We start from the raw sequence: 23,876 nt of genomic DNA, 5'->3' as shown, positions 1-23,876 counted from the left end.
TAAGCGTGCTTACTCTCTGGTTATGAGTCTAGCTTTAACTTACCACAGACGATTCGTAAAACATAAATCTACCAACACGGTCTGAATCATATAAGGCCACGGTTAAAAGAGTTTCTTTACCTGAAAGGGGAAGAGCTGTCAATAATAACCCTGACACGCGATTCTTCCTGTCTGGCAGCTTTATGCAGAATGAAGAATCCTCCAGTGAGCTCCCCTTTCCTGCTTCTGCAGGCATAAGTGATCCATCATGAGCAGGCTACGTCAGCAGGTCATAGATCAGTTGTTTAGGTAAATCTCTTTTAGATATTCACAGCTTATTTAGTGTTTTTAACCCTTTTATAGCCTTTTTACTCTTTATATAAAACTCTTAAATAAATATATGGACAGAGATTAAAAAACAAACTACGATATTAAATGTGATGCGGTGCACCTAAGAAAAAAGTTAGTCTAGAGCCCTGGAACATCTCAAATAAAGAAAGAACATCTGATTGATCATCAATGATTTCATCTGTTTTTCTTTATTCAGATTGAGGAACTGCGGTCTGTCAGAGATCAGCTGTGCTGCTCTGGCCTCAGCTCTGAAGTCCAACCCCTCCCATCTGACAGAGCTGGACCTGGGAGGGAACAAGCTGCAGGATTCAGGAGTGGAGCAGCTGTGTGGGTTTCTGCAGAGTCCAGACTGCAGACTGCAGACTCTGAGGTCAGTTCTCTGTTCCTGTTGTAGATGTTTGATGTTTAATGGATGTTCACACAGAGCTTCATCCATGAATCTGTAAATGATCTTTAGTTGTTCTAAATTCAGTCTGTGGTCACAAAGACCAGTGTTTGTTACAGAACATGTCCTCTGTTAGTCCTTAAAGGGAATGTTTGTCCTCTCTGATCCTCTGAACTCTGATTAGTTTCAGTGTTTACTTGATGAATACATGCAGCTGATTCAAGTATTGATCCAGTATTGACCCTGTAGAGACAGACTGAGGTCAGCAGCATGTTATTGATCTGTGTGACATGGACAGGTGTGTGAATGTTGTGCTGCCATGTTGATGAGGACACAGTGATGTGGATCTGAACACAGGGCTCTAGAGTTCGACCTAATTTCTCATGTTGCAACCAAAAAATATCTGAGGTGGCACCGGTGCGACCAGCTGTTAGAGGGAGACACATTCTCTGCGACTCTCTCCCTGTGGTCCAACAACAGACACACATCAGGCTCATATCGTGGTCTAAACCAATCAGAGACAGTGAAGGGTGGGACCCCCGTGTGTGTGTGTTTGAAACTGTGTCTGCTGCAGTCAGACCGAGACCGCAGGAAATCCAGAAGAAGAAGACGAATCTGTGAAGAGCTGATGCTGTGTGCTAAAGCTTGTTCCATACACCACGAGAACAGAGAAATCTGTTGTGACAAGAACAAGAACAAAGAACAAAGTTCGTTTCAGCCCGGACTTTTTGAAACGTGTGCAGAACTCATACGGCCCTCTGACTGCACCACACAGGCAGACAGACAGACAGACAGGCAGACAGACAGGCAGACAGGCAGACAGACAGACAGACAGACAGACAGACAGGCAGACAGACAGACAGACAGACAGACAGACAGACAGACAGGTATTAAAGATGTTTCACTGGTGAACAGCAGGAACCACAGTTCAGGTGAACATGTAGCGGAGGAGGAGGGTTTGTTGCTACTATGCTAATTAGCTGTTGACCTGAATGATGATAAGGAGCCGGTCATGTTCAGGGAGGGGGCGTGACGTGCTCGCAGCATTATGATAGAGTGAACAGCAGGTCTGAGGACAGTGTTATCTGACCTGTGTGGTTCATCCATGAAGGCTGATTCACTCTGACTGACAGCAGTCAGCTGGTTTTAAGGAGTTATACCATTTCAAAAGTATTGTTATTATCCTGCTATAGTGGACCATTGACTGCCAGGATGATATCTGCATAAAAGTGTTCCTCCTGTAACAGACAGAATGAAAAGGTTCTGTCAGCTGGAGCTCAGCTTTAGAAAGAGAGGAGACACTGAGGAAGAGGTGAGGAAGATGAGGAGAGATACTGTAGCTACACTAGAAACGTGTTGAAGAAAACTAAATATATATCTCAATCACAAGTATGAAATAAATAAAGGTGTATATGATTTGAATATTATTTGAAGTCACAGTGGCAGATAGATAAGTGAGGAGCGACAGCCAGAAAATACAGAGAGAAAGCAAACAGGGAAATGAAGAGTGCTGTATGAACTCTTCTTCATCATGGATTTCTGACAGGCAGACTTGTTGGCTAGTTTGTCCATAATATGAATTATCACTTTATTTATTGACTTATTTGTATTTTGCACAAGGTTTAGGTTTTTTCTCTTTCAAATTGCACACTGCTGTTCTTGTATATCATATCATTTCATCACTTCATACCAAATTGCACATTTTTGCTTCTGCACCTATGTTTATTTTTTACTTTGCTGTAAATAATGTTTATACTGTTTCATTTTTACCGTTAGAGGTATGTTTTTTAGTTTGCTTGAGTGACTGTATTTTGCTGCTGCAATAGAGAAATTTCCTGGCTTGGGATGAATAAAGTATTTTCTATTCTATTCTATTCTATTCTATTCTATTCTATTCTATTCTATTCTATTCTATTTAACTGTGTTCATTATACAAAGTCCAAATTCATTTTAGGATGATATGTATGGAGATCAATGTTTGGACCTCAGTGTTTCTAAAACTTTGGCTCCATCAGGTAAACAGTAGATATAGCTGTAGATGATGAGAGAAGAAAAGAACTTCTGTGTTAAGATAGATGTCAAGTTAAGGCCTGATCCATAAAATATATGACAGAGATTGAAAAACAAACTACGATATTAAATGTGATGCGGTGCACCTAAGAAAAAAGTTAGTCTAGAGCCCTGGAACATCTCAAATAAAGAAAGAACATCTGATTGATCATCAATGATTTCATCTGTTTTTCTTTATTCAGATTGAGGGGCTGTGGTCTGTCAGAGATCAGCTGTGCTGCTCTGGTCTCAGCTCTGAAGTCCAACCCCTCCCATCTGACAGAGCTGGACCTGAGAGGGAACAAGCTGCAGGATTCAGGAGTGGAGCAGCTGTGTGGGTTTCTGCAGAGTCCAGACTGCAGACTGCAGACTCTGAGGTCAGTTCTCTGTTCCTGTTGTAGATGTTTGATGTTTAATGGATGTTCACACAGAGCTTCATCCATGAATCTGTAAATGATCTTTAGTTGTTCTAAATTCAGTCTGTGGTCACAAAGACCAGTGTTTGTTACAGGACATGTCCTCTGTTAGTCCTTAAAGGGAATGTTTGTCCTCTCTGATCCTCTGAACTCTGATTAGTTTCAGTGTTTACTTGATGAATACATGCAGCTGATTCAAGTATTGATCCAGTATTGACCCTGTAGAGACAGACTGAGGTCAGCAGCATGTTATTGATCTGTGGGACATGGACAGGTGTGTGAATGTTGTGCTGCCATGTTGATGAGGACACAGTGATGTTGATCTGAACACAGGGCTCTAGAGTGCGACCTAATTTCTCATGTTGCAACCAAAAAATATCTGAGGTGGCACCGGTGCGACCAGCTGTTAGAGGGAGACACATTCTCTGACTCTCTCCCTGTGGTCCAACAACAGACACACATCAGGCTCATATCGTGGTCTAAACCAATCAGAGACAGTGAAGGGTGGGACCCCCGTGTGTGTATGTTTGAAACTGTGTCTGCTGCAGTCAGACCGAGACCGCAGGAAATCCAGAAGAAGAAGACGAATCTGCGAAGAGCTGATGCTGTGTGCTAAAGCTTGTTCCATACGCCACGAGAACAGAGAAATCTGTTGTGACGAGAACAAGAACAAAGAACAAAGTTCGTTTCAGCCCGGACTTTTTGAAACGTGTGCAGAACTCATACGGCCCTCTGACTGCACCACACAGCAGCACACAGACAGACAGACAGACAGACAGACAGACATGCAGGCAGACAGACAGACAGACAGACAGACAGACAGGCAGACAGACAGACAGACAGACAGACAGACAGACAGGTATTAAAGATGTTTCACTGGTGAACAGCAGGAACCACAGTTCAGGTGAACATGTAGCGGAGGAGGAGGGTTTGTTGCTACTATGCTAATTAGCTGTTGACCTGAATGATGATAAGGAGCCGGTCATGTTCAGGGAGGGGGCGTGACGTGCTCGCAGCATTATGATAGAGTGAACAGCAGGTCTGAGGACAGTGTTATCTGACCTGTGTGGTTCATCCATGAAGGCTGATTCACTCTGACTGACAGCAGTCAGCTGGTTTTAAGGAGTTATACCATTTCAAAAGTATTGTTATTATCCTGCTATAGTGGACCATTGACTGCCAGGATGATATCTGCATAAAAGTGTTCCTCCTGTAACAGACAGAATGAAAAGGTTCTGTCAGCTGGAGCTCAGCTTTAGAAAGAGAGGAGACACTGAGGAAGAGGTGAGGAAGATGAGGAGAGATACTGTAGCTACACTAGAAACGTGTTGAAGAAAACTAAATATATATCTCAATCACAAGTATGAAATAAATAAAGGTGTATATGATTTGAATATTATTTGAAGTCTCAGTGGCAGATAGATAAGTGAGGAGCGACAGCCAGAAAATACAGAGAGAAAGCAAACAGGGAAATGAAGAGTGCTGTATGAACTCTTCTTCATCATGGATTTCTGACAGGCAGACTTGTTGGCTAGTTTGTCCATAATATGAATTATCACTTTATTTATTGACTTATTTGTATTTTGCACAAGGTTTAGGTTTTTTCTCTTTCAAATTGCACACTGCTGTTCTTGTGTATCATATCATTTCATCACTTCATACCAAATTGCACATTTTTGCTTCTGCACCTATGTTTATTTTTTACTTTGCTGTAAATAATGTTTATACTGTTTCATTTTTACCGTTAGAGGTATGTTTTTTAGTTTGCTTGAGTGACTGTATTTTGCTGCTGCAATAGTGAAATTTCCTGGCTTGGGATGAAAAAAGTATTTTCTATTCTATTCTATTCTATTCTATTCTATTCTATTCTATTCTATTCTATTCTATTCTATTCTATTTAACTGTGTTCATTATACAAAGTCCAAATTCATTTTAGGATGATATGTATGGAGATCAATGTTTGGACCTCAGTGTTTCTAAAACTTTGGCTCCATCAGGTAAACAGTAGATATAGCTGTAGATGATGAGAGAAGAAAAGAACTTCTGTGTTAAGATAGATGTCAAGTTAAGGCCTGATCCATAAAATATATGGACAGAGATTGAAAAACAAACTACGATATTAAATGTGATGCAGTGCACCTAAGAAAAAAGTTAGTCTAGAGCCCTGGAACATCTCAAATAAAAAAAGAACATCTGATTGATCATCAATGATTTCATCTGTTTTTCTTTATTCAGATTGTGGGACTGTGGTCTGTCAGAGATCAGCTGTGCTGCTCTGGTCTCAGCTCTGAAGTCCAACCCCTCCCATCTGACAGAGCTGGACCTGGGAGGGAACAACCTGCAGGATTCAGGAGTGGAGCAGCTGTGTGGGTTTCTGCAGAGTCCAGACTGCAGACTGCAGACTCTGAGGTCAGTTCTCTGTTCCTGTTGTAGATGTTTGATGTTTAATGGATGTTCACACAGAGCTTCATCCATGAATCTGTAAATGATCTTTAGTTGTTCTAAATTCAGTCTGTGGTCACAAAGACCAGTGTTTGTTACAGAACATGTCCTCTGTTAGTCCTTAAAGGGAATGTTTGTCCTCTCTGATCCTCTGAACTCTGATTAGTTTCAGTGTTTACTTGATGAATACATGCAGCTGATTCAAGTATTGATCCAGTATTGACCCTGTAGAGACAGACTGAGGTCAGCAGCATGTTATTGATCTGTGTGACATGGACAGGTGTGTGAATGTTGTGCTGCCATGTTGATGAGGACACAGTGATGTTGATCTGAACACAGGGCTCTAGAGTGCGACCTAATTTCTCATGTTGCAACCAAAAAATATCTGAGGTGGCACCGGTGCGACCAGCTGTTAGAGGGAGACACATTCTCTGACTCTCTCCCTGTGGTCCAACAACAGACACACATCAGGCTCATATCGTGGTCTAAACCAATCAGAGACAGTGAAGGGTGGGACCCCCGTGTGTGTGTGTTTGAAATTGTGTCTGCTGCAGTCACACCGAGACCGCAGGAAATCCAGAAGAAGAAGACGAATCTGTGAAGAGCTGATGCTGTGTGCTAAAGCTTGTTCCATACACCACGAGAACAGAGAAATCTGTTGTGACGAGAACAAGAACAAAGAACAAAGTTCGTTTCAGCCCCGACTTTTTGAAACGTGTGCAGAACTCATACGGCCCTCTGACTGCACCACACAGACAGGCAGGCAGACAGACAGACAGACAGACAGACAGACAGACAGACAGGCAGGCAGACAGACAGACAGGTATTAAAGATGTGTCACTGGTGAACAGCAGGAACCACAGTTCAGGTGAACATGTAGTGGAGGAGGAGGGTTTGTTGCTACTATGCTAATTAGCTGTTGACCTGAATGATGATAAGGAGCCGGTCATGTTCAGGGAGGGGGCGTGACGTGCTCGCAGCATTATGATAGAGTGAACAGCAGGTCTGAGGACAGTGTTATCTGACCTGTGTGCTTCATCCATGAAGGCTGATTCACTCTGACTGACAGCAGTCAGCTGGTTTTAAGGAGTTATACCATTTCAAAAGTATTGTTATTATCCTGCTATAGTGGACCATTGACTGCCAGGATGATATCTGCATAAAAGTGTTCCTCCTGTAACAGACAGAATGAAAAGGTTCTGTCAGCTGGAGCTCAGCTTTAGAAAGGGAGGAGACACTGAGGAAGAGGTGAGGAAGATGAGGAGAGATACTGTAGCTACACTAGAAACGTGTTGAAGAAAACTAAATATATATCTCAATCACAAGTATGAAATAAATAAAGGTGTATATGATTTGAATATTATTTGAAGTCACAGTGGCAGATAGATAAGTGAGGAGCGACAGCCAGAAAATACAGAGAGAAAGCAAACAGGGAAATGAAGAGTGCTGTATGAACTCTTCTTCATCATGGATTTCTGACAGGCAGACTTGTTGGCTAGTTTGTCCATAATATGAATTATCACTTTATTTATTTACTTATTTGTATTTTGCACAAGGTTTAGGTTTTTTCTCTTTCAAATTGCACACTGCTGTTCTTGTGTATCATATCATTTCATCACTTCATACCAAATTGCACATTTTTGCTTCTGCACCTATGTTTATTTTTTACTTTGCTGTAAATAATGTTTATACTGTTTCATTTTTACCGTTAGAGGTATGTTTTTTAGTTTGCTTGAGTGACTGTATTTTGCTGCTGCAATAGTGAAATTTCCTGGCTTGGGATGAATAAAGTATTTTCTATTCTATTCTATTCTATTCTATTCTATTCTATTCTATTCTATTCTATTCTATTCTATTCTATTCTATTCTATTTAACTGTGTTCATTATACAAAGTCCAAATTCATTTTAGGATGATATGTATGGAGATCAATGTTTGGACCTCAGTGTTTCTAAAACTTTGGCTCCATCAGGTAAACAGTAGATATAGCTGTAGATGATGAGAGAAGAAAAGAACTTCTGTGTTAAGATAGATGTCAAGTTAAGGCCTGATCCATAAAATATATGGACAGAGATTGAAAAACAAACTACGATATTAAATGTGATGCGGTGCACCTAAGAAAAAAGTTAGTCTAGAGCCCTGGAACATCTCAAATAAAGAAAGAACATCTGATTGATCATCAATGATTTCATCTGTTTTTCTTTATTCAGATTGTGGCGCTGCGGTCTGTCAGAGATCAGCTGTGCTGCTCTGGCCTCAGCTCTGAAGTCCAACCCCTCCCATCTGACAGAGCTGGACCTGGGAGAGAACAAGGTGAAGGATTCAGGAGTGAAGCAGCTGTGTGGGTTTCTGCAGAGTCCAGACTGCAGACTGCAGACTCTGAGGTCAGTTCTCTGTTCCTGTTGTAGATGTTTGATGTTTAATGGATGTTCACACAGAGCTTCATCCATGAATCTGTAAATGATCTTTAGTTGTTCTAAATTCAGTCTGTGGTCACAAAGACCAGTGTTTGTTACAGAACATGTCCTCTGTTAGTCCTTAAAGGGAATGTTTGTCCTCTCTGATCCTCTGAACTCTGATTAGTTTCAGTGTTTACTTGATGAATACATGCAGCTGATTCAAGTATTGATCCAGTATTGACCCTGTAGAGACAGACTGAGGTCAGCAGCATGTTATTGATCTGTGTGACATGGACAGGTGTGTGAATGTTGTGCTGACATGTTGATGAGGACACAGTGATGTTGATCTGAACATCTCAAACATCTGATTGATCATCAATGATTTCATCTGTTTTTCTTTATTCAGATTGTGGGACTGCGGTCTGTCAGAGATCAGCTGTGCTGCTCTGGCCTCAGCTCTGAAGTCCAACCCCTCCCATCTGACAGAGCTGAACCTGGGAGAAAACAACCTGCAGCTTTCAGGAGTGAAGCAGCTGCTGGATCTTGAGCAGAGTCCAGATTATAATCTGCAGACTGTGAGGTCAGTAGAGGGGTGGAGTCAGTCTGTGCTGCTTTGCTGCTGATGGAGTCTGTGTTGAACACTCACTCACCTTCACACTGACTCTCTGATTCTCTCTGCAGGTGGAGGAGATGAAGAGGACGGAGTGTGTGTCCCCATCCATTTGAATCTGATGGGAGTGGGACCAATCAGAAACCATCGGCAGGATGCTGGTGTGTTATGACCTTCAACTTTGAGGAAGACCAAAGGACATCAGTCTGATCACACAGTATGGATCGATGATCAATACTGTATCTGACTGCACTGATGATGGTTCCAGCTCCATCTCTCTCCTCCATCCTTCATTAGCTGCTCTGAGCTCATCAATCATAAGTTAATGATCTCTGAGCTCATGTCTGACATGATGTTTAATGTCCTGGACTGAATCAGCAGCATCTGTCTGTTTGAACACATGTTATTAAAGATTTGACAGCCATGTTTAAAGGTTTGCTCCTCTTCTTATCATGCTGATGGTTTGTAGAACAGAAGTTCATCTGACCACCGTGGATCAGTGATTCACACCACCCACTGGAACACAAACCGGGGGCCATCAGGACCCTGCAGCACAGAGCACAAACTGTACCAGCCAGCTCAGAGGGGAAGAAGGAGCTTTTATTGATGGTGTAAAGCAGATTTTATTCCTGGGACCTTAGAGTCGCGGCTTCTCTCAGTCAGCTGCCATGTTGTAGGAGGTTTCCTTCCACTCCCTTTTCACCAAGTGGTTTGACCTGTTGCATGTTGCTGCTGTGTCTCTGGAGCCGCTGAGGCTGCATAGTGTGTAGTGTGCCGTGGTTTCCACCTATTGCATGTTGTTGGTTTGCAGTGCATCATTTGGGCGGAGGGGTCGCTGTCCGTGCTGGGGTTGAGTCTGAGGAGGGCCAACACTTCTCAAGTCTTTTTATTGTCTATTGATTGATTAAATAAAGTGTAACTTGATTATTTGTATAAACTTCTTGCCCTAAATTTATTCCTGATCTCTGACTGCTGGACCAGACCGGATTAACAAAGGTGGGGCAGCTTTCAATTTAAATAACCAACAAAAAGGTTTATTAGAATATTCTCATGAAACTCACTGTGGAGATAGAGGAGACTTCATTTAACAACAATCCACTGAAACATCTGCTGCAGCTTTTATGGATTATCTATAGTGATTTTTTAAAAATGGAACATTTCTCAAAATTAGGATTTTAGTGCCAATTCAACCCTCCACTTCTCTGTGATGCTGCAGGATGGAGAGAGGACGGAGATCATGAGAGTATTAGAAAACAGCGTGAACACGGCGTGTTAAGTCCTGGTGAAATGTGATGAGTGCAGAAGAAGAATCAGAAGCAGGTGTGTAGTTTGTTCCACTTTTTTCCACAACAGTTAAAAGTGAATGTTCAGCACAGAAACTCATCCACACTGTCATCAGCCAGAAAGAACATTGAGACAGTTTCATGATCACGATGCTTTGGATGTTTCACGTCTTTCAAAATAAAATCAGCAGCAAAGCAAAATGCTTTTTTTGTGTCGTCCATTTTGGATGAACATTCTCAGTGTAGCACCAGACAGAGTACAAAATAACTTCGTTATGGATAAAAATAAATACAGCGTCTGAAATTTACCCAGAGAAAGAAAACACAGGTACAAAGATCCTAAAGGCACTTAAGTGTGACGATGTCCACCCACTGATGCAGCAAAGGCCCTTTGAAATGAAAACATCTGTAACATCTGTCCAGCTGTTTGCTCCTCACGTTTCCAGCTAACATTATGAAGAGCTAGCTTACAGCGAATGTGACTGAAGTGCTTCCAGGTCCAACAGTGTTGATTTCAGCCAACAGCAATGATGACGATGCAAAGCTAACGTTGCTAACAGTTGATTTTAACAGCCAGGAGTTATGCAAAGCAGTTAGCCTGCTAGCTGTACACTAGCTACATGAAGTCAATCTGGTGGGTTTTTGTAAAGTTTATGGACATAAAACAGTGCAACAATAACGTGCAGTTCACCGAGTGGCCACAGGTGTCACTGTGAACAAGACATGTAGAACCTTTAATGTTGGGTTGAACGTCACTGAATGGACCCTTTGTGTGTTGTAGGTGTGCTTGTGCGGCCGCTTTCTGATCCGATTACCTTTGAGGTCTTCATGTTGTTGTTTACATATGAGAAAAAACAGAATGCTCAACTTTCTGATAAAACACATTTAATGGAGACCTCAAAGATAATCTGATGCTGGAGCCACCGTCGCAGCTTCAGACTCAAACGGACTCGTCGGCGTTGGACAGACTGGAGCTAAACCTTCTCAGCAGCTTCCTGTTTCCTTGAAGTCCTCGTTCAGCATCTGCATCGCACAATGATGGAGAGTCATGTGATCCATCCTAAAGCATTTTCTACGGTGCAGGGGTAGGCAGCAAGGCACCAGGGGGACGAGATCTGCCCTGAGTACCCCAAGTCTCTGGACCTGACGCAGCACGTGCTCCGCCTCCTCCTCACCTGGACAGGTGTTGAAGGAGGAGCAGTGACTCTGAAACACTCTGAACACACACAGACACACTCGGGTTTATTTTTGCTTTTTACTCCTGAAGCTCAGACCTTGGTGATGACAGATGTTAGGCTGATGTTTGTGGGAGGATGGACCGCCGCCTGGCTCAGGGGCTCAGAGGGGACACTGACGCTGATCCTGTCTGATCATCCAGGACACAGACACTTCTCCTGCTGCTGCTTATAAAACCTACAGAATTCTGAAACTGCCGCATTTTTCTGCGGGGTTCTGTCGTGACGTAACTGGCGGCGTCCCCAGTGAAAGAGGTCTCACTCTGACGGGGTTCTGAGGACTGGCACGGAGCCGCTGGTCGTGAGTTAGGATCTTTCCTTCCTGTGAAGACACGTGTCAGGAACTCAGAGGTACAGGATCGATGAAGTGAAGCTTCAATGACGGTGTTTGGTTTTTAAGAGGAGCGGCTCCTCTGTTAGGAACTATCTTTGACGCACTGCGTCATGACGTCATCCCTCGGCTGCATCCGGGTTCCAGAATAAAAACGGCGCCGGTGACTTCAGGAAGTGGTTTTTGGTCGGAGAAGTTTCGGGCGGGTCCACGTGTGTTTCCCCCGCGAGCCGCTGTGACGTCAGGCCCGTCTGAACTCGCAGCCTCTGACCGGCAGCACGTGAACCCGGTCCACGTCCACGGCAGCAGGTGAAGACTCGCTCTGTCCCGGTGTGAGTCCAGCAGCCGCTCCGGGGTCCGCTGGTTCCACCGAGACCGAGGAGCAGCGCGGACTGCAGCCCGGAAGTGTTTCAGCAACATCCTGTAGTTCTTAAAGGTGAGCAGGAGAACTACACCCGTCACACACCTGATGACCTGTGAGTGTTGGAACCCCAGGATGAAGCTTTAGGACTCTGAACTCACACACCAGGTCAAAGCTGCCGCGGCCTTCACTTCCATTAAACCCACTTCCTGTAGTCCTAGGTCTGGTCCTGTAGTCCTAGGTCTGGTCCTGTAGTCCTAGGTCTGGTCCTGTAGTCCTAGGTCTGGTTCTGGTCCTGTAGTCCTAGGTCTAGTCCTGTAGTCCTAGGTCTGGTCCTGTAGTTCTAGGTCTGGTCCTGTAGTCCTAGGTCTGGTCCTGTAGTTCTAGGTCTGGTCCTGTAGTCCTAGGTCTGGTCCTGTAGTCCTAGGTCTGGTCCTGTAGTCCTAGGTCTGGTCCTGTAGTCCTAGGTCTCGTCCTGTAGTCCCTACATGTTCAGAAGCACAATGTTTCCTAAAACCACATCAGTAGCTGTCCCACTTCAGGGTCTGCATCCGGACGACACAGACCCTGAATTGGGACACAGCTAGTGTCTCTGCAGGACACTCGTCCCTCAATGGTTCTCTCTCCAGAACCTTCCAGCTGTCTGTCTTCCTGTCTCTGACTCTTTGGACAAACCTTGGATTGAGGTCATGAAGACCTTCAGTGTGAATATTGATGAGTGACTGATCAGAGGCTGAATCCCGGTTTCCCGTCTCCTGCAGTCAGGATGTCCACAACGTCTCAGAAGCACCGAGACTTCGTCGGAGAGCCGATGGGAGACAAACCAGTGACGGCGCTGTCCGGGATCGGAGACACTCTGGGCAGGAAGCTGGAGGAGCAGGGCTTTGACAAGGTCAGACACACACTGATCAGGATGCTAGGTCAGCAGCTGTTAGAAGATATTGTTGTTAAGCAAATTACAGCAGCTGGCTAAGCTTAGCTTGTCTGCTAATGCTTTCAATAGAAACACACTCTGTCTCTGTGTGTCCCTGTCTGTCTCTGTGTCCGTCTTTCTCTCTGTCTGTGTGTGTCCCTGTCTGTCTCTGTGTCCGTCTTTCTCTCTGTCTGTGTGTGTCCCTGTCTTTCTCTGTGTCCGTCTATCTCTCTGTCTCTGTGTCCCTCTCTGTCCCTGTCTGTCTCTGTGTCTCAGTCTGTCTCTGTGTGTGTCCCTGTCTGTCTCTGTCTCTGTGTGCCCCTGTCTGTCTCTCTGTCTGTGTGTGTGTCCCTGTCTTTCTCTGTGTGTCCCTGTCTGTCTCTCTGTCTGTGTGTGTCCCTGTCTGTCTTTGTCTCTCTGTCTCTGTGTGTCCCTCTCTGTCTCTGTGTGTCCCTATCTGTCTCTCTGTCTGTGTGTGTTCCTGTCTGTCTTTGTCTCTCTGTCTCTGTGTGTCCCTGTCTGTCTCTGTGTCCGTCTGTCTCTCTGTCTCTGTGTCCCTCTCTGTCTCAGTCTGTCTCTCTGTCCCTGTGTCCCTCTCTGTCTCTGTGTCTCAGTCTGTCTCTGTGTGTGTCCCTGTCTTTCTCTGTGTCCGTCTGTCTCTCTGTCTCTGTGTCCCTCTCTGTCCCTGTCTGTCTCTGTGTCTCAGTCTGTCTCTGTGTGTTTTCAGGCCTCTGTGGTTCTCGGTCAGTTCCTGCTCTTGAAGAAAGACACAGACATGTTCTCTGATTGGCTCAAAGATGCGAGCGGTGCTAATTCTCGCCAGGCTGATTCGTGCGCTCAGTGCCTGAGGGAGTGGTGTGACGCCTTCCTCTGAGGCCCCGCCTCCTCCGCCACGTCCTGCTGTCAGAGCTGGTGACTGTTCCTGGATCTGAATAAAAGTGTTGTCAGCAGATGTGAAGGCTCGTTTCTGATTGGATGTTTCCGGGGAGTCATCTTCAGCCAATTAGCACCAAGTACCTTGTCAGCAGGTCTGATTCTTCTTTGAGTTTTCATCCTTTCCTTTGTGTCAGTGTCGGAGCGCCCTCGTGTGGCAGGCGTCTGTTAGCAGTTAGCTTCCCAGCTAATGCAGTGAGCACAGACAGAGGACGTTCATCAGACGGCAGGTGTTTATAAAATCTTTATTTTCTGCTGAAACCAACATCAGTAAATAAAGCAGAGCTGCTGCTCCTGGAACAGGAAGTCAGAGCAGGACCAGCCGAGTCACATGTTAATCTGCTGACTCATCCAAACAGCACAGACACCGTCAATAATGTGAGGAGTGTATTCACGCTTTCCTCTTGTTGCTAACTAGCTAACTAGCCTAGCTTCCTGTAAAAAGACCTGCAGTCTGACAGCTGACCTAACATCAGGCTGAGCTGCAGCGTTTCCATGGTGACCGACACACGGCTCCTCTGACTTTAGCATTAGCAGCTAATGTAAAACATGTTTTGTCATAAAGTCAGAATGAGGTCATCAGTCTGTGAAGAGCAAACCTCCACGATGGAGCAGAGACCAATGAGAACAGGCTGACTGATCATGTGACAGGTCAGAGGGTGGAGCTCAGTGTGTTTAATGTGTTTGTGTGTTTCGGTTCTTTATCGGCACACGTGGAGTCAAAAGACCCCTCAGATAAATAAAGGGACTCTGCTTCTGTCTGAGTTAAATATTATGACGTCTTACAAAATATTATAATAATATACTTTAATATACTTTAATACACTAGACATGTAAAAAACATTACTGAGAAACTACAAACAGGAAACTCCAGAGCTGTGAGTCTGTGTCTGTGTGTGTCTGTGTGTGTGTCTGTGTGAGTGTGAGTGTGTGTGTGAGTCTGTGTGTGTGTGAGTGTGTGTGAGTGTGTGTGAGTCTGTGTGTGTGTGAGTGTGTCTGTCTGTCTGTGTGAATGTGTGCGAGTGTGTGTGTGTGTGTGTGAGAGTGTGTGTCTGTGAGTGTGTGAGTGTGTGTCTGTGAGTGTGTGAGTGTGTGTGTGTGTGTGAGTGTGTGCGTAGGTTTCCATGAGGTCACTTTGTTCAGAAGTGGAGTGGAGCTTTTCAAAATAAAAGCTGGGTTCAGCGTGTCCTCAGGGTCTGGACGTAGTGGAAGGTCGCTCCCAGAGCCCAGCTGGTCTCCACCCGGTTGATGGTCCTCGCCAGCTGAGACACAGAAGCGTTTAGAACAGAACCAGAACCAGGTCTAACCACCCATCAGGGATCAGCCTGCAGCGTCTCACCTGCAGGTGCTTGTGGGGGGGGAACCCGAGCTGCTGCAGCAGCACTGAGATGTAGACCAGGTCCAGGCAGAGAAAGGGGTTCTGAGGACCGAAGGACAGACTGCCACACACTGCAGGACACAACACACACTTCAGTCACATGACCAGCAGCTCTGAGGGGAGGTCAGTGGATTAAACAGCTGCTGCTCAGAGCATCTGCCTGCAGGGGGCGCAGCCTCACCTCTTTTAGCTGCATCCATGTACTCAGACACTCGGATTGCTCCTCCTGACTTCTCCTCTGCAGAGCACAAACACAGCGGTGAGACCTCCACCTCCCTGCTCCTCCCTCCTCCTCCTCCCTCCACCTCCCTGCTCCTCCCTCCTCCTCCTCCCTGCCCCTCCCTCCCTCCTCCTCCCTGCTCCTCCCTGCCCCTCCCTGCACCTCCCCGCTGCTCTCTCCTCCTCCCTGCTCCTCTCTCCTCCTCCCTGCTCCTCTCTCCTCCTCCCTGCCCTCCCTGCTTCTCTCTCCTCCTCCCTGCACCTCCCTGCCCCTCTCTCCTCCTCCCTGCCCCTCCCTGCCCCTCTCTCCTCCTCCTTGCACCTCCCTGCCCCTCTCTCCTCCACCTCCCTGCCCCTCTCTCCTCCTCCCTGCCCCTCTCTCCTCCTCCCTGCCCCTCCCTGCCCCTCTCTCCTCCTCCTTGCACCTCCCTGCCCCTCTCTCCTCCACCTCCCTGCCCCTCTCTCCTCCTCCCTGCACCTCCCTGCCCCTCTCTCCTCCTCCCTGCCCCTCTCTCCTCCTCCTTGCACCTCCCTGCCCCTCTCTCCTCCACCTCCCTGCCCCTCTCTCCTCCTCCTTGCACCTCCCTGCCCCTCTCTCCTCCTCCTTGCACCTCCCTGCCCCTCTCTCCTCCACCTCCCTGCCCCTCTCTCCTCCTCCTTGCACCTGCCCCTCTCTCCTCCTCCCTGCACCTCCCTGCCCCTCTCTCCTCCTCCTTGCACCTCCCTGCCCCTCTCTCCTCCACCTCCCTGCCCCTCTCTCCTCCACCTCCCTGCCCCTCTCTCCTCCTCCCTGCAATGTTAGCATTAGCATTAGCTTTGTACCGATGGCTCCGAGGTCCACAGCCCGGTCGTAGTAGTAGGAGAAGGCGTAGAAGTCTGCGTCCGCAGCCTCGGAGGCCCTGGTCACTTTCCTGTATAGAACTTTCTCCACCTTGGCGAGGCACGCCTCATAAGCCGGTTCCCCTGGAACACATCATCAGGTTCCTATACATGCTGCTGCATTATGGGTAACCAACAGAACACCCACCCAATGAGAGCACTCTACCTGCCTTCTGGCCCTTCACAGTGTAGACCACGTCAGCGTGTTCCCACCTGCCTGAGTACTCTGGAGCGAGGCAGGGGCTGACCAGCTCAGTGCTGCCCCCTACTGCACACACACACACACACACAGAGCTGAGTGTATCTGAGCTTCTTGCAGCAGTTAAACCGCAGAGCAACAGCTGGCAGGCAAGGAATTAATCTTTTCAGTGTGTTATTAAAAGATTAGATAATGGCTTATTTATCTGAGGGGTGGGGTGTGTGTGTGTGTGTGTGAGGGGTTATAAAAGGCAGAGATGAAAGCAAACAAGAAAAACGGGGTCAGGTACATACAAGGCGGTGCGTCGACGCCTCCTAAGATGGCGAGCCGAGCCGACATCAGCCCGAGACCCAGATAACTGCAGAGACAGCTCAGAGATTATTGATTATTGGGGATCAAAGAGAAGCCGAATCACAGCTCTGATGAGTTTTACATGTTTGACACAAACACCAAGAACAAACATTTCGCTTCGGGCACAAAAATAAGGAAACAGAGAGTCAACCTTCTGAGCTGCAGTGTGTGTGTGTGTGTGTGTGTGTACCTGTGCGTGTAGACTGTGTGTGTGCTGTGGAACACCTGGAAGGACCTGATGTAGTCGATGGGTGAGGTCTGGATGGTTTTCTGCACACACAGAGTATTTGACAGAAATGTATTGATCAGTTTGTCTCATCCAGCTCTGATTGTTTCTTCTTGTAATTTATTTTTTTAGAGCAGAACTCTAGATATTTAATTTCTATTCGCTTCCGTGTCATGTGACCCAGTGAGCCTCCACGCATGCGCTGTCACGTAGCTTAGGGTGAGACGATAATAATAAACACGTTCAGGGTGTAGTTGCACGCTGTTCCCAGAGGAGGGCGCAGCACGCTACCCGACGTTCGGGTGTGAAACGTCACCGAGCGGCTGCAGACGTCTTTACGCTCACGCGCGGATGATCAGAATCCCGAGCGCGAGGCTCCGTCAGGGATCGTCAGACTGCGCAGGTCCGGTGAGTGGAAGCTAACAGCCTGCTAATGTGGTTAGCTCTGGACAAACAGCGACCGTGTCTCTGAAAGCTCCCCGCTAGGACGCAGCCCTGTTTCTGGATGTGGCCTGAAGTCTGTGCTTAGTTTGGTGCCTAATGAACACGCCTCTCTGATGCTAACCGCTAGCTGGCTGCTAGCTGAGCTCAGTGAGTCGCTGACTTCCTGGTTCTATAGATTAGCGGTCATTTGGTGACAGTGACGTAGGTTCAGCAGGTTAACTGAGGTCAGGAGCGGTTAGAATTTAAACTTATCCAGTCACACCAAACTGGACATCAGGTGGTGTTGGAGCTACAGCGGACATGATAATCACTGTTGTCCTGTGGTGGGGGGCCGGGTGGTGGTGGTGGTGGTGGGGGGCCGGGTGGTGGTGGTGGTGGTGGGGGGGGGCCGGGTGGTGGTGGTGGTGGGTGGAGGCTCCAGCTGTGACAGACAGAAGAGGAAGCTCTTTTACTTTGGCGGGATGAGATGTTCTGGGGTCAGTAATCACTTCCTGGTTTGCGCCCCTCCTTCTGAGTACACATGTGAAGAGGTGCTGACCCACATCAGACCACTGGGCCCCCTCCCCTGCCTGATGTGAGGGTGTTTGTTTGGGATTATCGCTGTGTTGGCAGATTAAAGACTACTGAGATGGAGCCATCCTGGAAGTTTGAGAAGAGAGAGAGAGACCTTCTCCTCTGAGTCTTCCTCACTCATTCTGAGACGACACCGTCCTCACCTCGTCCTGAGGGCTGAAGGTGATCTGAGTCGACCCGCCGCCCAAATCCAGGATGCCCACAGTTGGCGAGTCGGCACTGTGAAGACCACCTGAGAGGAGAGAGAGGGATTAGGAGAGAGAGAGCTGCAGAATAATCCAATAACAGGTAATCACTGTTTCTTGTCCACATTAATCTGGTTTGAAAAACACACACATGCACGCCATGAATCACATCAGCAACGAGAAGCACCGTACTTCTCTTCCTGTGTGAAATGAAACATCTTTAAACTCTCACCTGTCAGGAAGTTGACGGTGATCCACGCAGAAATCCCTGAAATCCAGAAATGAAAAAGACGTTAGCAGGTGAGGAGGAGGAGACGGCCGGCCTACTGTCTCTGAGGGGAACTGAAGGTGGCCGCAAACATTCAGGAGTCATTTCACAGTGACACAGACGATCAATTGTGGAATCGATCAGAATGTTTGGACTAAAGTACGATGATGATGTAACTCTGACAGAGTTCAGTCACAGCTGTTCTTCAGCTGGCGTCCAGGGTTCTCTTCCTGTTCAGACGGCGTGCTACCATCGCTGCATGGTTAGCGTGACCTCACGGTGTGTGCCGTGCCTTGTGTAGTGCGTGCGCTCAGATTTGACAGTGAAAACGTGAACCTGCAGAATTCATTATTGACCTTATTACTGCTGATCCAGCTGTGGCCCCTCGGTGCCAGATGTGTGTGTCCCTGCTGTGAACCCGCCTCCTCCTGCCATGCCTGTGTGCTGGTTATATATAGGACTCACATGTAGGTCCGGTGTTTTAGATGCTCCCTCTGTATGGACACAGAGCTCGCCTCATATAATCCAATCCTTTTAAAGTAGTTCATACAAGCAATTATGGCCGCGTGGGATAATGTCCCACTTAATCTTGGGAGGAGGGGGGTGATTATCCGTCGGTTGATTTCTGAGTCTGAAATGTTTTCTCCTTCTCTGAGTGGGATCAGCTCAGAAATGTCTTTTAATGATCACTGAATTAACTTTTTACCCGCTGCACTAATGGACTGATTCCTGCACCGTCCTTTCAGGAGTCTGACCGGATTCCATCAGCCTTATTACACACACACACACACACTGTGGATCTTGGCCTGGATGCTCATCCCCGGCTGAGATTACCCTCTGCCCGTCCTGAATGCAGGGACTTATTGTTAATGGAGATCTCTGAGTGGTGACTGGGTGCTAAGTGCCGGTGTTTAGCTGCGGCCCGAAGCCCGGCCTCGCTGCCTACTTGTTTGTTTTGTTTGAAAATTGCTTCTTAGCGTCTCTGGCTAAGAGTTTTATGGTAAAGCTCCTATGATATAGTTTCTATCAAGCCCTTAATCATCCACTTCTGCATTTGGACAAGGTCAGAGGTCGCTGGTAAAAGGCACTAATGCACGCAGCTGAGAGCAAATATTCCGCCACAGACGGTGATGACGTCTTTGAGTTGACCCCGATAAGCAGATCCTCACTCCACATGTTTATTCTGCAGCTGCTCTCTGACTTCACCAAACTTATCAAACAGAACAACACGACCGTCCTGCAGCCCACGAAGACACATGACCACACGTCTGTCTGTTGGTCTCTCAGCAGATCAGAACAACAGCCTCGCCCCCACAGTCAGGGGCCTTCCGCTTGGCTCTCACCGTGGCCGAGGCGCCGCAGACGTGTGTGTGTGTGTGTGTGTGTGTGTGTGTGTGCACTCAGAGAGCGCATGTGTGTTTTTACAGAGTCTTGAAGTCCATGCTGAAGTGCTCACACCTAATCAATGTTCACAGACAGCATCCATCATCTGAACCCGCTTTGTCCTGCAGGGTCACCGGGGGCGGAGCCTATCCCAGCTATCTAGAGGTGAGAGGTGTTCAGACATTCTCAGTTCAAATGCACAGACTGAGGTGGGTCAGCAGATGAACTGAAGAGCAGAGGGAGCTGTGAGGATGTGACAGTGTGACGGCTGCCACAGAGGAACGACTGAGCTTCATCCTAAGACTGACGCCGCCCGGCTCTCTGAGCGCAGACTGCCGCCGCCCGGCTCTCTGAGCGCAGACTGACGCCGCCCGGCTCTCTGGGCGCAGACTGCCGCCGCCCGGCTCTCTGAGCGCAGACTGCCGCCGCCCGGCTCTCTGGGCGCAGACTGACGCCGCCCGGCTCTCTGAGTGCAGACTGCCGCCGCCCGGCTCTCTGGGCGCAGACTGACGCCGCCCGGCTCTCTGAGCGCAGACTGACGCCGCCCGGCTCTCTGAGTGCAGACTGACGCCGCCCGGCTCTCTGGCTCTCTGGACGCAGACTGACGCCGCCCGGCTCTCTGAGCGCAGACTGACGCTGCCCGGCTCTCTGAGCGCAGACTGACGCCGCCTGGCTCTCCGGCTCTCTGGGCGCAGACTGACGCCGCCCGGCTCTCTGAGCGCAGACTGACGCCGCCCGGCTCTCTGAGCGCAGACTGACGCTGAAGGTCAACATCTTTTTGTCCAAATCTGAATCTTCTCATTTGCCAGCTGAGCCTCCAGAGGAGGTCCGGCTCCCTCTTCATCTCGTCTTTAATCCTCCACATTAACGGAGGGGAAATCAGAGACAGCTCTCTAAGGACGGGCTCACTGTTCACCACCAGACCTGCTGCACAGATTAAACTAATGAAACCATGAGTCCCTGTAATCTAATGAAGTGGTAAAGATCACGATCAGGAGGAGACTTTATGAGAGGTCACGACCCCCCCCAAAAAGAGACCTGTGTTGTGTTTGATCAGTGTGCGTCTCTTGTGTGTCTGTGTCAGGACATTAAGTATTTGTTGCACTCAGCTCTCACAGGTCCTTGCTGACAGGAGCTGCGTCTGTCTATCTCTCAGCCAATCAGATTGTTGCTTGCTGTCGTCAGAGAAACATAAAACACACCCACAGGTCCTCACGCTGCCATCAGCACCAACATGTGGACATACCTTCATCAGTACCATCCATGATGGACACACTGTCTTCTCTGGACAGGAAGGGAGACTCCTGGAACAGCGCCCTCACCTGGACAACAAACGCAGAATGAGGGCAGATTGATCAGGCTCTTTGACAGACAGGAAACACTGTGAAACCACATGGGCTCATGTTCAGCTTGTGTAAAGTCTCACTCTGTCCAGCAGGTGGTCGGCCTTCTCTCCGGGCAGCAGGCGGAGGCCTGCCGTGGCCCTGAGGACCACGGGGGTGCTGGTCCAGAGGGAGCTGGGGATGCTGGACTGAGCCACCTCCAGCAGCTCCATGATCCCTGTGGTACACTGGACACGGATCAGAATCGGGCCTGTTACTCACTGGTATATGTAACACAGTCATTTATTAGCATTTACCAACATAGATCTATAATGTGATACTTTACAGGTAAATTATGGATTATTTATTTTTCTCAGACCCCCCTCAGGCCTCTCTCAGGCCTTTCTCAGACCTCCTTCAAGCCTCCCCCTCAGACCTCCTTCAGGCCTTCCTCGGGCCTCTCTCAGACCCCCCCTCAGACCTCCTTCAGGCCTCCCCCCTCAGGCCTCCCCCCTCAGGCCTCCTTCAGGCCTTCCTCAGGCCTCTCAGACCCCCCCAGGCCTCCTTCAGGCCTTCCTCGGGCCTCTCTCAGACCCCCCCAGGCCTCCTTCAGGCCTTCCTCAGGCCTCTCTCAGACCCCCCCAGGCCTCCTTCAGGCCTTCCTCGGGCCTCTCTCAGACCCCCCCAGGCCTCCTTCAGGCCTTCCTCGGGACTCTCAGACCCCCCCAGGCCTCCTTCAGGCCTTCCTCGGGCCTCTCTCAGACCCCCCCAGGCCTCCCTCTGGCTCTGTAATGTGAGCAGCACCAGCAGCTGTACCTTCTGTGGGTCATCAGCGTACGCAGACAGTCCAGGTTTGATGGCTCTGAACGTCTCCTCGGCCAGTTTGGGAGCTTCTGCAGAAGAAAACACAGTTAAGTCTGAAAAACAGAGTTCAGGTTGAGGGGGGGGTGACCTGCTGCTCTCCAGTCTAATGTGGCTCTGACTGACCTGGACCTGGCCTTCATCTGAGCTGTCATTAAGCTCTTAATGACAATCCCAGTACAACTAACAGGTGCTGTCATTAGTCCGGTTAGCTCTGACGCTAACAAAGAAGCCAAAACAGCACTCAGCCTGTGTGATTTAGCTTAGCATGTAAATGCGATAACGAAGGCATTTGGCTGCGCTCTGCAGGAAACCTGCTCTAAGCCTAATAAACCAGAGCTCTCAAACACACACTAATGAGTCTGTGTCCTTTTTAACTGGAGGCTGAAAGCTCCTCTTGTCTGCTGGTAATTAATGTTTGGGGCCAACATGTAGCTTTTAAATACACTAAAAGCAGTCGGCTTAATAACCCTTCCAGCTCCATCTGAGGGGATCCATAGGAATCCCTTCAGCTGACTATAGAGGCTTAACATCTGATCGTATGTGTGTTCCACATGATTCCACTCAGAGGAGCTGCAGCAGATATTTGAATGGTGTGTGGTAGCAAAGCATCACTTTCTGTAGCCAACAGAACCCGTTTAGTACACTGATGTCTCTGCATGCTGAGTCTGCAGAGATGCCTTAATAATTCACACTAATGTGTGGACTGTTGAAATTGATCTGTAATTCAGTTCCATGACGCTCTGTGTTCTCCTGCCTGCTGTCCTCAGCCGTACCTGTGTTCTCCATCTGGAACTTAAAGATGTGGACTCTGGTCCCAGTGCTCCCAGCGTCAAACATGATGCCGTACTGGAAGTCCAGGCCGGAGGAGGAGGAGGGCCTATCATCTGCGGTGCGGTCGGAGCTGGGCTGGTGCTGTGGAGGCAGAGGTCTGAAGACGTCGGCTTTGGAGGAGAAGTGATGCTTCACGAACATCAGGTAGGCGAGCAGGCAGCACACAAAGAGGAAGACTCCCGCCAGCTTTGGTCTTTTCATCGTGACTCATTCTGTGTGCTGCTGCCAGAGCTGTGAACACACACAAACACTCACACTGAGCCGTCCGTGCTGTGCAGCTGTGTCATAACATGGTCCTTTATAAGCATTGGAGCTAGGGCTGCAACCATGAGTCGAGTGATATATCACTATGTAATCATATAATAATGAGTTTATTTACTGCCTGTGGACCAACAGAACAGGCTCACTGCTGCTGTGACAGAACAAGATGGAGGAGTTCTGGAGTGTTTAGATCTATACTCTGCTCCGATTCAGACACATGCAGCAAAACAGACGGATAAAGAGCCAAAACACACACAAGTTCTCAAAGAACTGAGTGTTCAGGGTCAGCGGCTGAAATCATCCAGGAGAGCTGCTGTCCACTGACTGAGGGCAGAGGAAGCAGACCTGCAGAGGACAAGCTCAGACCATGTCCACGAGTTCAGGCCTCACAGGCTGGTGCTCCTGTTAGGGGCTGGTGGCTCCTGTTAGGGCTGGTGCTCCTGTTAGGGCTGGTGCTCCTGTTAGGGCTGGTTCCATTACATGTATGTGTGTCTGAAGCAGACCGTGTGAACGTGGTCCATGTGATGAGGAGGTACCGTGTCAGTGATAGATCTTCATTCATGTTCCTGTATGTTACTCACACAGGTATTGGAAGCACTACAGACCCTTTGATCATCAGGATCAATGATATTTTCTGCGTCACAGACACGCGGATCACTTCCTGGTATGACGTGTCCACGTCTGATAACGTCTTGTGTTTATGTCGGAGCGTTCTGCTGATATATATTAAGTCAGAACCGGAGCCGTGTCCCAGCTAACACCGAGCTAACACACATTAAGAAGCTACAGTCTGATGTGACGTCAGAT

The 23,876-nt window shown here is 48.1% G+C and overlaps 2 protein-coding genes and 1 long non-coding RNA gene across 6 annotated transcripts in view; 2 read left to right on the top strand and 1 right to left on the bottom strand.

The window, feature by feature from the left end:
- LOC114446942 (barrier-to-autointegration factor-like protein) overlaps positions 1–13,711 on the top strand; it is a 29,730-nt gene extending 16,019 nt beyond the window's left edge. Inside the window, exons 1-3 of one of the 3 annotated variants that reach the window (XM_028422863.1) lie at positions 11,618–11,915; positions 12,602–12,732; positions 13,481–13,711. In XM_028422863.1, coding sequence (XP_028278664.1) covers positions 12,607–12,732; positions 13,481–13,627 — 273 coding nt within the window. In that variant the 5' untranslated portion in view covers positions 11,618–11,915; positions 12,602–12,606 and the 3' untranslated portion in view covers positions 13,628–13,711. Of the gene's footprint in view, positions 1–11,617; positions 11,916–12,601; positions 12,733–13,459 lie in introns of those variants that run through there. The other 2 variants (XM_028422861.1, XM_028422864.1) reach the window with 2 other exon arrangements.
- LOC114446950 (uncharacterized) lies at positions 5,544–9,062 on the top strand. The gene is made up of 3 exons (XR_003671798.1): positions 5,544–5,589; positions 8,427–8,600; positions 8,702–9,062. It is a non-coding gene; the product is annotated as an uncharacterized LOC114446950 (long non-coding RNA).
- A 963-nt stretch (positions 13,712–14,674) lies between the features above and the next one.
- Positions 14,675–23,237, bottom strand: LOC114446915 (ectonucleoside triphosphate diphosphohydrolase 6-like). Of its 2 annotated transcripts, none has more exons than XM_028422819.1 (13): positions 22,751–23,237; positions 21,930–22,006; positions 21,218–21,361; positions 21,038–21,113; positions 18,373–18,408; positions 18,099–18,187; positions 16,903–16,982; positions 16,655–16,719; positions 16,329–16,427; positions 16,106–16,246; positions 15,246–15,302; positions 15,026–15,135; positions 14,675–14,948 (listed from the first exon to the last, which is right to left on the bottom strand). In XM_028422819.1, exons 1-13 carry the CDS (start codon positions 23,007–23,009, stop codon positions 14,865–14,867), a joined length of 1,317 nt encoding a protein of 438 aa, XP_028278620.1. In that variant the 5' UTR covers positions 23,010–23,237; the 3' UTR covers positions 14,675–14,864. The 2 variants fall into 2 exon arrangements, with proteins under 2 accessions (XP_028278620.1, XP_028278619.1); XM_028422818.1 differs by having other exon boundaries at positions 16,329–16,430; positions 22,751–23,235.
- Positions 23,238–23,876: the final 639 nt, after the last annotated feature.

Source organism: Parambassis ranga, chromosome 15 (assembly GCF_900634625.1).
Source record: "Parambassis ranga chromosome 15, fParRan2.1, whole genome shotgun sequence".
Lineage (NCBI taxonomy): Eukaryota > Metazoa > Chordata > Actinopteri > Ambassidae > Parambassis > Parambassis ranga.
The sequence above is the reverse complement of the archived record's forward strand: the minus strand, read 5'-3'. Positions and strand labels throughout refer to the sequence as shown.

Bases quoted from the DNA above. Each gene is read 5' to 3' on its own strand.
- LOC114446915 (XM_028422818.1), bottom strand. From the start codon at position 23,009: ATGAAAAGACCAAAGCTGGCGGGAGTCTTCCTCTTTGTGTGCTGCCTG. The intron at 22,007-22,750 runs GTACGGCTGAGG...TTTCTTCTGCAG, and splicing joins GTTCCAGATGGAGAACACAG to AAGCTCCCAAACTGGCCGAG. The intron at 15,303-16,105 runs GTACAAAGCTAA...TGTGCTCTGCAG, and splicing joins TGTGGACCTCGGAGCCATCG to AGGAGAAGTCAGGAGGAGCA.